General features: G+C 36.1%; 1 protein-coding gene across 3 annotated transcripts in view; it reads right to left on the bottom strand.

Moving 5' to 3' along the window:
- The window catches only part of FAT1 (FAT atypical cadherin 1), a 116,658-nt gene that overhangs the window by 38,459 nt on the left and 63,862 nt on the right, over positions 1-14,337 (bottom strand). For 2 of the 3 annotated variants that reach the window (XM_063310202.1, XM_063310201.1), the window contains exons 6-9: positions 13,234-13,373; positions 9,088-9,363; positions 7,293-7,503; positions 1,179-5,243 (exon numbers count right to left, since the gene is read on the bottom strand). In XM_063310202.1, coding sequence (XP_063166272.1) covers positions 1,179-5,243; positions 7,293-7,503; positions 9,088-9,363; positions 13,234-13,373 — 4,692 coding nt within the window. Of the gene's footprint in view, positions 1-1,178; positions 5,244-7,292; positions 7,504-9,087; positions 9,364-13,189; positions 13,374-14,337 lie in introns of those variants that run through there. The other variant, XM_063310200.1, reaches the window with a different exon arrangement.

Genomic DNA, 14,337 nt, shown 5'->3' with positions numbered 1-14,337 from the left:
GTTCAGCAAGCTTTGTATGTAGACAGTTTTACCTATGTGAGAACCCGTATCCAATGCTTTAGACCAGTGTTTTTCAAACTTGGCAACTTTTAAGATGTGTGGACTTCATTTCCCAGAATTCCCCAGTCAAGTTTGAAAAACACTGCTTTAGACTCTTAGGAGTATGAAAGTTTTCCTGAAATAATTGTTATGCATTATTTGATATAACAAATACTTCTTTCTGTTTTCCCAGGCATTCCAAGTTGATCAATCTTCCTACATTCCTGCTTTTTAATGTTTTATGTTGCATTAGTTGCCTAATAGAACTTTATGGGTTCTTTTTAAATCTATAAAATCAAGGGTTACTCACCTACTGCTAAATAATCAAGGCAGACAAATATGCAGGTTCGTAAGCTGTAACTACCCAAACAGTGTTGAAGACTTAAAAAGTTCAACTATCCCCTATTTGATCCCTTCTTTATAGGGTACCCAATTGGCAATAATTGTGGATGGGAAAAAAATACTACCATTGCTAAATACATACTAGACACGTTCAGAACTGGAGATACTTATTTTATAGTTATATTGATTACTTCAAGGTATTTTTTTACGTTATGGAACTCTTACAATCAAAATAATTAATTGTTCCATGATAAAAATTATATATAATGTTGATTGTTGAGTGAACCAATTGCTAGTTTATTATCAAACAAAGAGATTCAGGATAGTGGAAGAACTCATGTGACCTGAAGCTGTCACATTTTAAAAAACGATGATGGTTCTACATAACATGCCAATAATGCATTACATTATTTTTCTTCCTCCACAGCAACTCATATTAAAAGTTTAACTTCCCTTGACTTACAGCTTTAACATACTATATATTCCTCTGCTTGCCAGAAGCAACTAATATTATGAGCACGGGTGAAGAAACATTAAGTACAATGACTTCACAATAGGGATAGGAATAATATAGGACTGCCACATTCATTTAATGTTCCATGCTTCTTCTATCACTATAGCACAAGATTTTTGACATTGTATTTCAAGACCTTTGTCATACAGCTTATGGAACAATAAATATTCCTCCTTCCATGACAGTGACTCTCATAAATAAAAGACGTGTATTTAAATTGAAAAGGAGTATTACACCAAAGGTATAAAACTAAAGCTGTCTAAATGTATTTCTAAATATTTACCTGTAATAAAATAGTTGACTTGTTTATTAGAATATTCTGAGTCAGCATCTGTTGTGCTTATTATAGCAACTACTCCTCCAACTGGATCATCTTCACTGACTGTTCCTTTATAAATCTCTGCAGTAAAGTGTGGAGGGCTGTCATTCACATCAGTTACATAAACTTCAACGACAGTGGTAGAAGACAACTGCATTTTTTCAGCACGGTCAGATGCCACCACAATAATTTGGTATTTGTCCTGCTTTTCTTGGTCAAGCTCTCTTAGAGTGGTAATCCAGCCCGTTTCCAGATTGATGCCAAAAGACTCTATGATTTCAGCATCCTGGGTTGGGTCCAGCCTGTAAGTAATTTGTCCATTGTTCCCAGAATCCTGGTCTGCTGCTTTTACTTGTATGACTTTTGATCCAGCTGGCGTATTTTCTACAAAGTATGCTTCATAAGGATTGGCCTCAAAGATTGGCTCATTATCATTTGCATCTTTGATTTGAATGCTTATGTCTACAGAAGAGACAACTTTATAATCTTCGTTCATATAATATGCAAGCACTGAAAACTGGTACCATTTAGTTATTTCATGATCAAGGCTTTTTTCAACTTTCAACCTTCCATTATGCTTGTCTATCACAAAACTATCATCTCTATTTCTTTCAGGTGTATATCCTTTAACAAGACTATATAACAAGGTACGCGGGTGCTCTGCTCTTATAATATCAATTTCAGTCCCAATAGGTGTATCTTCAGAAAGCGTGTAAGAATAAAATGGCTCTGAAAATTTTGGCAGACTTACTTCAGGGGAGAGTATTCTAACATAGAGGGGGACACTAGAATCCTTTTGTGGGGATCCACCATCCAATGCTCTAACAAAAAAAGTAAGAAACTGATTTTCTAACCCAATTAAACTTTCTTTTGTGGTTATTACTCCAGTCAAATGATCAATCTCTAAATTCTCCTGAACATGTTCAGATTCTGCCTCAATTGTGTAAGTGACATCTGCATTGGAGCCTTCATCAGCATCGGAAGCCAAGACTTTGATGATAGATGTACCTCTTGGAACATCTGATTCAATATTTACTTCATACTCAGTTGCTCGAAACAGGGGAGCATTATCATTAACATCAGTAAGTATGACATTGATGCTGCAAAATGCCACTTTCCCCCCAGCATCCTTAGCCATGAACCTAATGAAGATTACCTTTTCAGCTTGAGTTTCACGATCAAGTTTTTCCAAGGTAAGTATTTGCCCCCTCTCATTAGTATAAAACCTGTCTTTTGCAAAATCATTCATAATATGGTATGTTATAGATCCATAGCTGCCAGTATCTTTGTCTGTAGCTTTGACTTCTGTCACCAGGGTATGCAGTGGAGCATTTTCAGCTAGTTCCACCTCATACTCATTCTGACTGAAAACAGGACTGTGCAAATTGGCTCCAATTACGTGTACGAGCACCTGAGCTGAACTTCTGAAGACTCCATCAGAAACAGATATATTGAGATGATAAATTGGTTTCAGAGTCTGTCGATGTATGTTTGATAGAGTGATGACCCCAGTCTTGCTATGGATAACAAAATGCATGTTATCATTGCCTGTTAATATGGAATATTCAAGCTTTTCTGTATCTGAACTGTCTGGATCTGAGGCCTTTACACATGTTACAAAGTGCCCATGGGGAGCCAATTCACTGATATTAGCTTCATAAAGTAGCTGGTTAAACACTGGTGGGTTATCATTCAGGTCTGTTATATCAACAGTTACAACAATGTCACTGCTCAGTGGAGGCATTCCATGGTCTATTGCTTTTATCAACAATGTGTGTTGTTGAGCCTGTTCAAAATCCAAACTCCTTGCTGTCAGAATGAGCCCAGTACTATCTACAACAAAATAATCATTGTTCTTGCTGATGTTTCCTACCAAGTGGTAAGAAATCCTTCTGTTTACTCCAGAATCAGCATCAGTGGCCCTGACGTGTACAACAGATGTTCCAATTATAGATGCCTCAGAAATTGTGGCAGCATACATTTGCTCTGTAAAGAGAGGAGGATTATCATTGATGTCTTCAATTACTATATCAACAAACACTTCAGCATGGGCCCCCGTCAATGAATCAGTAGCCCGGATGCTCAATTTGTACGCAGGATGGGACTCGAAATCTAAGGGAGCAATAACACTGAGAACTCCAGTATTGAAGTTGATACTAAACTGATCAAAAGGATCACCATCTGTGATGCTATAAAACACTTTCAGCCCTTCTGGGCTGTATGCTTGCACATGAACAACCGGACTATGCAGCTGGATGTTTTCTGGTATCTCTGCACTGTAGAAAGCTTTTTCAAATATCGGCATGGCTTTATTTACCACCGTGATTGGAACTGTCACTTCAGCAGAAAAACTTGGCTCTCCTTTATCCTGGGCTACCACAGTAAGACGATATTCTTTATTTAGTGTGTCTGGGTCAAACCGTTTCCTGAGTGTGATTTCACCAGTTTCCCCTATTTGGAATTGGTCATTGGGTTCCTTGAAGTAATACTGAATTTCACCATTTCTGCCAATGTCATTGTCTATAGCAGTGACATAGTGAATCACTTCACCAACTTCAGTATCTATTTTAACAGTGGCATAATATGGAAGATTGACAAAAACAGGGGCATTATCATTTATGTCTTCTACAGTAACCTTTACCACAAGGTGTGCAATTAGGGATGGATTATGCTCTGCAGTCACTTCTACCACGACATCAAAAGATTCCTGTTGCTCACGGTCAAATGGTATTCCAGTAGTTGAAAGGACTCCTGAAGTATAACTGATTTTAAATTGACTCTCTGGATTTAGAATCTGATAGAACAAAGGCTCATTTATTTGATTCCCTACAGCAGTGATAACTGCTATTGTTCTGGCTTCTGTGGAATTTTCCTGGACCACAGCATTATAGGAACTATGTGTGAATTTCAGCTGACTTGCTTTGCTCTCTTTTACATTAATTTTGATAGACGCGGTGCTTGAAAACCTGCCATCGGATGCTCTGATTGTCAATTCATACCTGCTTCTTAACTGAGTTGTATTTTGTACAGTTATCCACCCAGTCTTGGAATTGACTGAAAATTTTTCTCCAATATTGCCTTCAATGATAGAGTACATGAGTTGTGAGAAGGCTTCTGAATCAGGATCATTTGCATTTACTGTGACAACTTTTACTCCTTTATATGTTGGCACTAGAACAGTTGCTTCATACAGATCTTTAGAGAACACTGGAGGACAATCATTGATGTCAATTACATAAATGGTAACATTAGCTGCATATTCTGCAGATAAGCGTGGTATTCCCATATCATACACTTGCACAGAGAAGCGAAAAATATTGGCTTCTTCATAATCCAAGGACATTACTGTACGAATGGCTCCTGTACTAGAATCAATGGCAAAATATTTGTGGGCAGATGGCTCAACAATCTGATAGACAAGTAAAGCATTTGATTCTTTGTCAGCATCTGTAGCTCGAATCACTAATGGCATATTTCTGTCTGTTAGAACCACACTGTTAATTGAAGCAGATTCGCTGATGAGTCCTGTGTATTCTGATTGCATAAAAGTTGGTGCGTTATCATTCTCATCTCGAAGGTGCACCAATACAGTGGAGTTAGCAGACTGGCCAGCCATATTGGTTCCCTGAACGATAAGACTATAAAAAGGCAAGGTTTCAAAATCAAGAATCTTCTGAGAGGTGATAACACCAGAATGTGAGTTGATAGTGAAGGCATCACCTATATTACCCTCTTTTATTTCATACGTTACAGATGACTGGCTATATGCAATAACCATGATGATGAAGCTGCCAATCCTGCTGTTTTCACTGATTTCTGCAGAATATTCTTGGGAAGAGAACTTGGGCAATGCATTGTCAGAGATGGTGACTGAAATGTGCACAGATGTGACTTCATTCATTGGGGGGGTCCCTTTATCTGTTGCCTTCACCATCAAAGTGTACTCATCCTGAATCCTGCGATCCAATTCTTTTGCAGTAGTAATACTACCTAAGACCAGATGGATACTGAAAGCATTTCTAATATTTCCTGTTTGGGAAAAAAAAGAAGGAAAAACAGAACAAGAAATTAATGATCTGGGAAAAAATGAACAGATTTCTTAGATAAACCTACAGGTTGACAACTGTACCTTACTGTACACCAAATTATTTGATTCAAATAATAGCACAGAGGTCCTTTATATGCCATAGCACTTTATGCTGAAGTAAAAAAAAAACAAAAACTTAGAATCAGTCTTGCACTTAAGCACTCAGCTGGTAGCCAGCAAGGAGCTGAATTCTGCAAGTGCCTGAAATTTTATGCAGTCAGAAGCAGCAATCAAGTGGGCTATAAGCAATGGGAAGGCCCGTGCCCCCATGTCCATGATAGGAATGGAGTGGGCTGCTGATGGATGGAGTTGACCCTTCTGTGCTAAGCCCACAGCAATCTAGAATATTTTGGAGGAGGGAGGTTAATTTTTGTGGTCATATTTTGAAAACTGATTTCTCCATAAATATCCAGCCTGCAGAATTGCAGTTAAACACCCTTTGATCAAGTCTCAATTGAAGCTTAATTAATAGTTCATTAGTGGCCCTTTTATGACATTATTTTTAAATCTGAAACACTTCAGTGGCTTAATTAAAACATTTTTTTTTTCAGCTAAATTACCCCCAATTAAAATGTATAGACTTGAGGCACGATATTAAAATTTTTACTTTGAGAAAAGGCAGCTGCATTTTGACTGATGAATAAAGCAGGAACAGATAGACCTTTCTAAATGACAGAAAGTACTCTGAGATTTCACACTGCCTGGGAAATTCCAAAAAATTAAAATGGCAAATATTTTCCCTAATACTTTAATTAGAGAACATAACAAGCAAATTTTAAATCCACTGCATCATCATGACTGATTTTATTAAAATTTTTAAATTATGTCTTTGGGTAGGCTGTTGATATTATCCTTTTTTATTACTGAATGGCATAAACAGAGTGCCATTCTTAGAATATCCCATTACTAATCCTTTAAGCCATTACAAGCATTTAAGGAATGTTCATTTCATATGCCTAAAACGTTTGCCCTAATGCTTTAGCCGTACAGTTGCTGAATATACCAGAAAAACAATCTTGAGAAAGTTTTAACATTTCCTCCCACAATGTTCTTTGGATAAATAAGGAAGAAGAATTTGTAAGGAAAGGAGGGAAAGAATGGGCAATAGGGAGCAAGCTGGGAAAACATGCATTTGACCAGATACAGTTTTCATTTCAAAAGAATGAAATGAAAAGTTGCTTCTAGACTAGTTGCACATAACATGGGATGCTGGGTTTTCATACATTTTGATTGACAGATTCCAACCTAAACTCAAGTTTGGGGATCTAACATTTATAGAGATGGGTAGAAGATTCCTTTATATAACCTTCATATAATCTTCTGTGCTGTGAGGAACTGGTTGGAAATATATTGCCTTGAAGGTCATCACTCTCTAAACGGAAAACTATTTGACTCTAGATAGGCAGGTCATTTTCAGAGATGCCTCTTGATTTATAGAATGTCCTTTTAAAGTAGCTTACCAGATGTATTTCATCCTTGTTTTGGAACCCAGAGAAAGTCATTAGAAATGACTTTCCTTGCAGTTTTTAATGTAGTATATTCCAGGTAATATACAGAATGTAACTTTTTTTAAAACTTCTTCAAAAATAGCGGAATAATTTGCCATTACTCAACTACATTTAAAACAGTGGCAGTTAAACCAATCAATGGATAATTTGATGTTGGGATTGTGACTCTGAGGATTTTTCTTGTGGGGAGGGGATGCTGTTTTGCTTCATGCTATATAAATCAATCAAGCAAGCAAGCAAGCAAGCAAATAAATGCAGTTTAGGTCAAACACTGTTGAAAGTAAGCCTTGTACTATTTTGAACAGTCTAGGTCTAGTCACAGTTGCATGTTGGAAACTGTGTATATTTATTTTTATACTACTATGCTTTAATCTTTACAGCATTAAGCTTAAATCTGGCAGTGGGAAGTGTATAAATTTAATAAAAAATATAAAATAAATAACTGATAATAAATGACACAATATTGAATGTATTAGAATTTACCTGATTCTATGGAGTACATAATTTCTGCATTTTCTCCTTTATCCTTATCTAACGCTGTAACTTGAACCACCATGGACCCAACAGCGGCTGACTCAAATACTTGGCCTTCATAAGAAGAACTGGTGAAATACGGTGCATGATCATTTGTGTCACTAACATTAATGATGATTTTAGCAAAGTTGCGCTTGACAGGAACATCTTGATCCCGTACCTAAAATAATTAGCACATTACTGACAATTAGCACATTATTTTATCCAAATCAGCAAAAGCCATTTGTACATGCAGTTTTATTCTAAACAAATTCTCCAAAGAACTGAGTAGAGCAGATCATATATGCTACATCCTATAGAAATGTTTTTGCTAACTACAAGTAAACTCAATGCAAGAGAGTAAATATTACTACTTCCCCTATTTGTTTTGTGAGGTGGGTGAATGCATCTAATATTGTTGTAGAGTTCATCAGCTTACGATCAGTACTACCGATGGCTTATTTAAATCTCCTTAGCTAGATTAGGCAACGAAGAGATAGGAATGAAAAGGGGGGGAAAGGAGTAGTAATAGTTAAGCACTTCCTCCTAATTGGTCCTCTCTTTGGTAGATAAAGGTAAAGGTTTCCCTCGAAGTAAAGTATAGTCGTGTCCGACTCTAGGGGGCAGTGCTCATCTCTGTTTCTAAGGCATTAGAGCCGGCGTTGTCCGTAGACCCGTCCGTGGTCATGTGGCCAGCATGATGACACGGAACGCCGTTACCTTCCCGCCGAAGCGGTACCTATTGATCTACTCACATGTGCATGTTTTCGAACTGCTAGGTGAGCAGGAACTGGGACTACCCACCGGAGCTCACCCCGTCGCGCAGATTCGAACCGCCGACCTTACGATCGGCAAGCTCAGCAGCGCAGCGGTTTAACCCGCAGCGCCACTGCGTCCCTCTCTTTGAGAATATTGAAAAATTGCTTCAAAAAAAGAACAAAACATTCAAGGGCTGGAATGCGGAAAGAAGCCTGTGATAGTAACATTAGCTGGTATTTCTGTAGTGTTTTATAGTGTTTTAAAAGCGTTTGATCTTTCAAATGTGTCATCTCAGTAAAATTTACAAGACTGTTACAAAGTATTATTACAACCCTCTTACCTATGTTAGCCACCCAGAATTTCTGTAGTGAGTTGGTAGCCCTATAATATGGATATTTTATTTTAAAGTCAGTGTCTCCTGCACTGCTTGTGGATTTGGAGATACTAAGTTGCCAAAGACCACCTTAAGAAAAATCAACATTTTAACAAATTACTTTCTGGTTTACAATTCAATCTCAGACTTGAACTCAGGTGCAGTTTGGATGAAAGCTGGTGTGTGTGTTAGAAAGGGAAGGCATTCCAGAAACTAGGAAAAGAGAGCTTGACTCTTCCCAACTTACATATCATTGCTCTATTCCAGTGTTTCTCAACTGTGACAACTTGAGGATGTGTGGACTTCAGTTCCCAGGATTCCCCAACCAGCATGGCTGACTGGGGAACTCTGGGAGTTGAAGTCCTTACATCTTCAAGTTGCCAAAATTGAGAAACACTGCTTTATTCAAATCAGCACCACAAACCTTTCCTAAGGTAAAACAAGTAAATGGTTAAGGTATGTGCTGTGTATAGTGTAAGAGGTAGTTGACCTGCAGTTATTTCAATTTCTGCTTATGAATGTACTCTGTTTCACTGAAAAGGCAGTCACTTATTTAATTATTTGTTTTTGTATCCACATATTCTTGGCAAAGTTTAGCACTTCAGCAGAAGAACAAGCACAATGGTTCTTTACCATCACTGTGAGAACATGTTGATGGATGACTTCATGATCCAACTTTTCAACAGTATAAAGTGAGCCAGTTACAGGATCTAGACGAAATTTCTTAAGGCTGACAGGGTCCGTGCTGCTTTGCATAGTATAAATCAGCTTATTCTTCTCGTCTCTATCTGAGGCACTGACTTGCAAAATTTCTGAATCTGGCAATATGTCTTCTGCTATAATGACCTGGTATTCTAGCAGAGAAAATTCTGGTCTGTGATCATTTGTATCTATTACCTCAATGTATACCTGTAATGACACACAAAAATAAAAAATGGTAGCTACAACATAATGACACAAATATGAAGACTGGGAGGAAATCAGAAAATAATGCTGGAAGCAAGATACAGAGGACAATATAAACCAAGACATATTAGAGATCATCAAAGTCAGTCTGTTGCAGAAGAAAACATTCTCCATGCACATACTTTACAAGTTTTCAAAGTTCTGAGCATGGTCAGTGCAATCCTTATTTTTTCTTCTAAACAGCAGAATTGTCTTTAGGATGGACTGGCCCTTTAACAAAATATGATATCCTTAACACATGACAGATCTTTTCAGTCATATCTACAATATATTATGTTTAGTAACTAAATTAGCAGAAATTACATACTACCCCAATCCAATCACTCCAGGTGGTGTTATATAATTCATATTATTATATAATTAGAATGGTACTTTACTTTCATATGAAAGTAATATTTGTATTACTTCAGCAGGGTGCAACATTTCAGGACGAGGAAAAGCAACGCATCAACATGTTTGTAAAAGATTCCTTCACGCATACGTATTGATCAAAATGTTCAAGCCTGTTATTCTTCATTTACTATTAATAACAAGTTTCATATAAGGACAGATCAAAATGAATTCTTATACTGCATGTGTTTGCTTCCTCCCATCTTTTATTTATTAACTATCTTTAACATTGTAGATATTACTGAAAGCCTTGAATTTGTTCCTTTTCTATATGCACTATGCATGCAGGATCAATCTTTATTTAGCCGCTGACTTAACATAAAATAACATTACACAATGACAATTTACAACCATCCAAACATGAACAGTCTAATCTATGGAAAAACAACTACAGTTTAGAATTATTAACACAACTATAAAACCTTAATATCACTAAAATCTACATGTAAAATTACAATTAATATGGATACTATGTAAACTATAATATAGTGCAGAATAAAACTGTGTGGTGTAAATATTACTACTTAAAAAGCAATGCCAATAAAAACTATAAAGCTAAGCAACTAGAAGTAAATCAACAGTGATACAAATTTATGTCTTTGTCTAATCCAGTAGCTCTAACTGCTACGAATGAACGAGTTACTTTACAGCAGTTATGGATGTAACAGAACAAATCAAACAAGTAAAACTACGATCACTGACACCTGATGACTATCTGTGGGCAGAGTTTAAACCCAATGAAATTAAATATTTCAACATTTACAAAAATATATGTATATTTGTCAACCAAAAAATGGGACAAGAATCTGAGTGCTCTGGAACATTAGATGAGTGCACTGACCAACTTAAGGCAGATAAGGCCTGACAAGAAAAAAGACAACAGGCCATGGTTTCTAGAAAGGGCACCAGAAAGGGTCAAGGATCATCTGAGACTCTAGCATCAATCCCACTCCCCCCTCTTCAATATTTAAATAACTTTACCAAATATTCTTAAGAAGCTCATAGCAATTATATTTAAGGGTTATTTTTTTCCATAAGCTTTCACAAGTTTACTATTTTCTTACAGACCAATTTGATAATACGCTTGTTGATGAAACAGAACAAACAGCTATTAATCAAAACCTGTTGATTTTTTAAATTGTACTGTAATTGCTGAACTAAGTATTTTGTGACATGAACAGTCTCATGTAGCTTGCTGAATCCAAATATATTTCAGAAAATTTCCTGTGTAACATTTGTGATTAATTTTCAGATTTCTTTGAAAATTACACATTCTTACAGAATTTGCCATGATTATATGAAAGATACACTTTTAAGATAATATAGTATGTAAGATTCCATTCAGAAGAAAGATACAAACATGAATGTTATTATATGTCAACAGAATATAGCCCAGGTTTTTTCTCCAACTGCATCTTGAAAAAATATAAAAAGGTAAATGCAAAGGTTTCTGTGAAAGGGGTAGGAAATGATGAAAACAGCAATGCAACATCATGATACAAGTTCCTCCCCTTTTGTATGTACATGTGATGTTGCATGCATGCACAAAGAGGATGCAGCTTGCCCTGAAACAATGCAATGATGCTTTCATCATTTTGACTAAAACCTGCAATCCTGAAGATGCCCCTGGATGAATACTAAAATAATATAGTAAAACAACACTTTCAAGCATGTAAGATGAACCATCTATTTTTCTCTTTTAGAATTTTTAAAACTGAGTTCTTGAATCTGGAGAAGGTTGGGGAAATAACAAACATGTCTAGACTAGTTGGAAACTTTGCGGTTTATTAAATAAATACAGTTCTATGTCACTTATACAGTAATGTGAAATTCTTGTAGCCACAGTTCAGTTTGATTTTTTAAGAAAGGAATATGCAAATTAGATTTTAAAAAGCCTTTGTGCATTACTGCAAATGTAATCTGTTCCTTTGTTGACAAATGATAAGAAGAAACTTTAAAAGGATCTATACATTTTTAAACAAAGGAAAAAATTGACAAATCCGTTATGACGACCAAATAAGTTTTTTTTTAAATTAACAAACTATTTATTTTATAATTTTTTAGAGGACATGGTGAACATTTTGATTATAACCATGACAAGAATCAGAGGCAAAGATGCTGTTTTGACCAAGAAGAAAATCTATCCTCTCACTGAATAAACAGCTGAATCTTAACACCAACTTCCATGATGAAAACTGCTTGATTCCTAGGATTTGTACATAATGGCATTCTTTCTCTCATTCTGTTAATAAGACATAGTCTAACTTCTCAACAATTGGTATCTAATAAACCTCTCAGATGTACTTCAGCTGATGTCCATCAGCACATCTTCTGGCAGCAAATTCCACAGTTTAACAATATGTCAAGGCCCCCTCAACCTCCCAAAACCAGTTAGCTTCACCGGATGACCAAGTTTTAGAGAAAGGGGGAAAACCTTCTATTTACTTTCATCATACCATGCATACCTTCTCCTTCTCTTTCTCCTTCTGTCTAGGGAAGAGTGAGAGATAGAGGCTGGCCTGCCTATTCCAAAGAACAGTGTGCGACTGATAATAATTGTCTTTTCTTTTCTGCTTTCTAATCTTTATCCAGTTACCAAACTTGTTCTTTAATCATTTCATCTGTGACAGTTAAGTTTATTCAAACTGCTTTATGTCATACAGTCTTCCTCAAACTTGTGCTTCCAAATTGTATGGGGAACTGCTGTCATGTGAAAACTGTTTCAGGTGGCCTCAGCGTAGAACTTATGTTCACAGCCATTTTATTTTTAACAGACATCACCTTCAGCAGGTCTTTAATCATTGGGATACTTCATATAATACAACTGTTGTGGGTTTATTTTGAGTTTTAATTTAAATGAATTATATATGCAAACAAAAATATAATATTACTATGTACAATTGAGACACATAAACGGGTGCAACTTACTTTTGGGGAAGGATCTAGCAGCGAGTAAGAAGCCTAATTTCTCATTATTATTTGTAAGACCAAGATTAACCCATACTTCAAAGCAAGATTGTTTCACCTCAGAAGTGATTATTTTCACTGGATCTGTGTGTTTGTATGTGTATTGTAGTATTTTATTACTGATATTGTACTTTTTCCTTTCCTATGTGAATTGTAGTTTTGTCTAGCTTCTGGTTCTCATTTATTCAACTAATGGTAGAACACTCTTATTTTAAAGCTGACACAAAGTGCACTTACATACTTACACAGAATCTTCTCCCCTAGGGTTATGGAACATTAGAGCTATTGTACTCTGTTCATATGGAGCTCCCCTTTTTTTCCAACTGAAGTTACTCTAATTTATACTTTATGTAATTCTGCCCCAGGGAGACAGAGCGTGCGCACGCGCACGCGCACACACACACAACCAGCTACAAATTCTGATTTCTATAAACACTTCATTAGAAATTCCATTACCTGAGTGCCAATAGTCCTAGTTCCATCTGTTGCTTCTACTGTCAAATTGTAATTTGATTTCTCTTCTGCATCAAGAGGTTTAGCGATAACTATGGTTCCTGTGCCCTTGTCCACATCGAAGAGGCTGTCAGAGTTGCCACCTGCTCCAAGAAATCGCACAAGATGTAAGTTCATAAAACCCAGATTTGTTGTAACATAGAATACTCTTTGCTCTCACGTTTAAATCAAATTTTTAAAAATCAACTCTGAAACACCCAATTGGTAACCTTATTGTAATGCAACAGATTGCCACTAGGAGCAGCTATTTGAAATATCTATTTCACTCACAACTATGCATTAAAAATCAAACAGATCTGACTCACCCTGCTATATTCCTACAGCTAGAATTCTTCCAAAGGCTTCTGGGTTAAAACAAAAATAAACAAGAGAAGATCCCACCCACCATCTTCTTTTTCCTTAGATCAATTCTGGGCATGATATAGTTATCGTGGGTGAATCCACTCTGCAGCAACAGTCATGCTACTGTATTTACTGAACATGATAACAATTAAAACAAATATTAGTTAGCTGTAATAAATGCTGGTCATTCAATTTTATTGATTCTCAATTTTAGATAAAATATATCCAAATAAGAAATAATTTGCCTATTTCCAATTCACTACAGATAGTGAATTGGAAACCCTCAAATTATGGTGCATATATTCATATTTTTTTTAAAAAAATATTAAACAGACTTTATCATTCATTCTTGAGCTATACTTCTTTCAAAATAACTGTACATTTCTTACATACTTGGAAGAAGGTGTCATAGATTTTAAAGGCATCTAATTTCAAGTTATGTTTACAATTACATTTGTATATTTGTATTCCCTAAAATTAGAACAAATTTTATTTTAGATACTGTTTCTGCCCTGAAGACACATCAGTCAGAATAATGGGCAGGATGCTGCCTTATTACAAGCTATTCAATGCTGCTGAATTTCTAGATTGCCAAACTCTAAAAGCGGGATAAAGCTTCTAACTGTTGCAAAACACAAACAGGGCTACAGCAGAACAGCATATATTTTATCTGAATTGCTTGTGCAGTACATTGCTCTGGAGATG

The sequence above is a fragment of the Candoia aspera genome, chromosome 8 (assembly GCF_035149785.1).
Source record: "Candoia aspera isolate rCanAsp1 chromosome 8, rCanAsp1.hap2, whole genome shotgun sequence".
Classification (NCBI taxonomy): domain Eukaryota; kingdom Metazoa; phylum Chordata; class Lepidosauria; order Squamata; family Boidae; genus Candoia; species Candoia aspera.
Note: the sequence above shows the minus strand (reverse complement) of the source record. Positions and strands in the feature narration are given on the sequence as shown.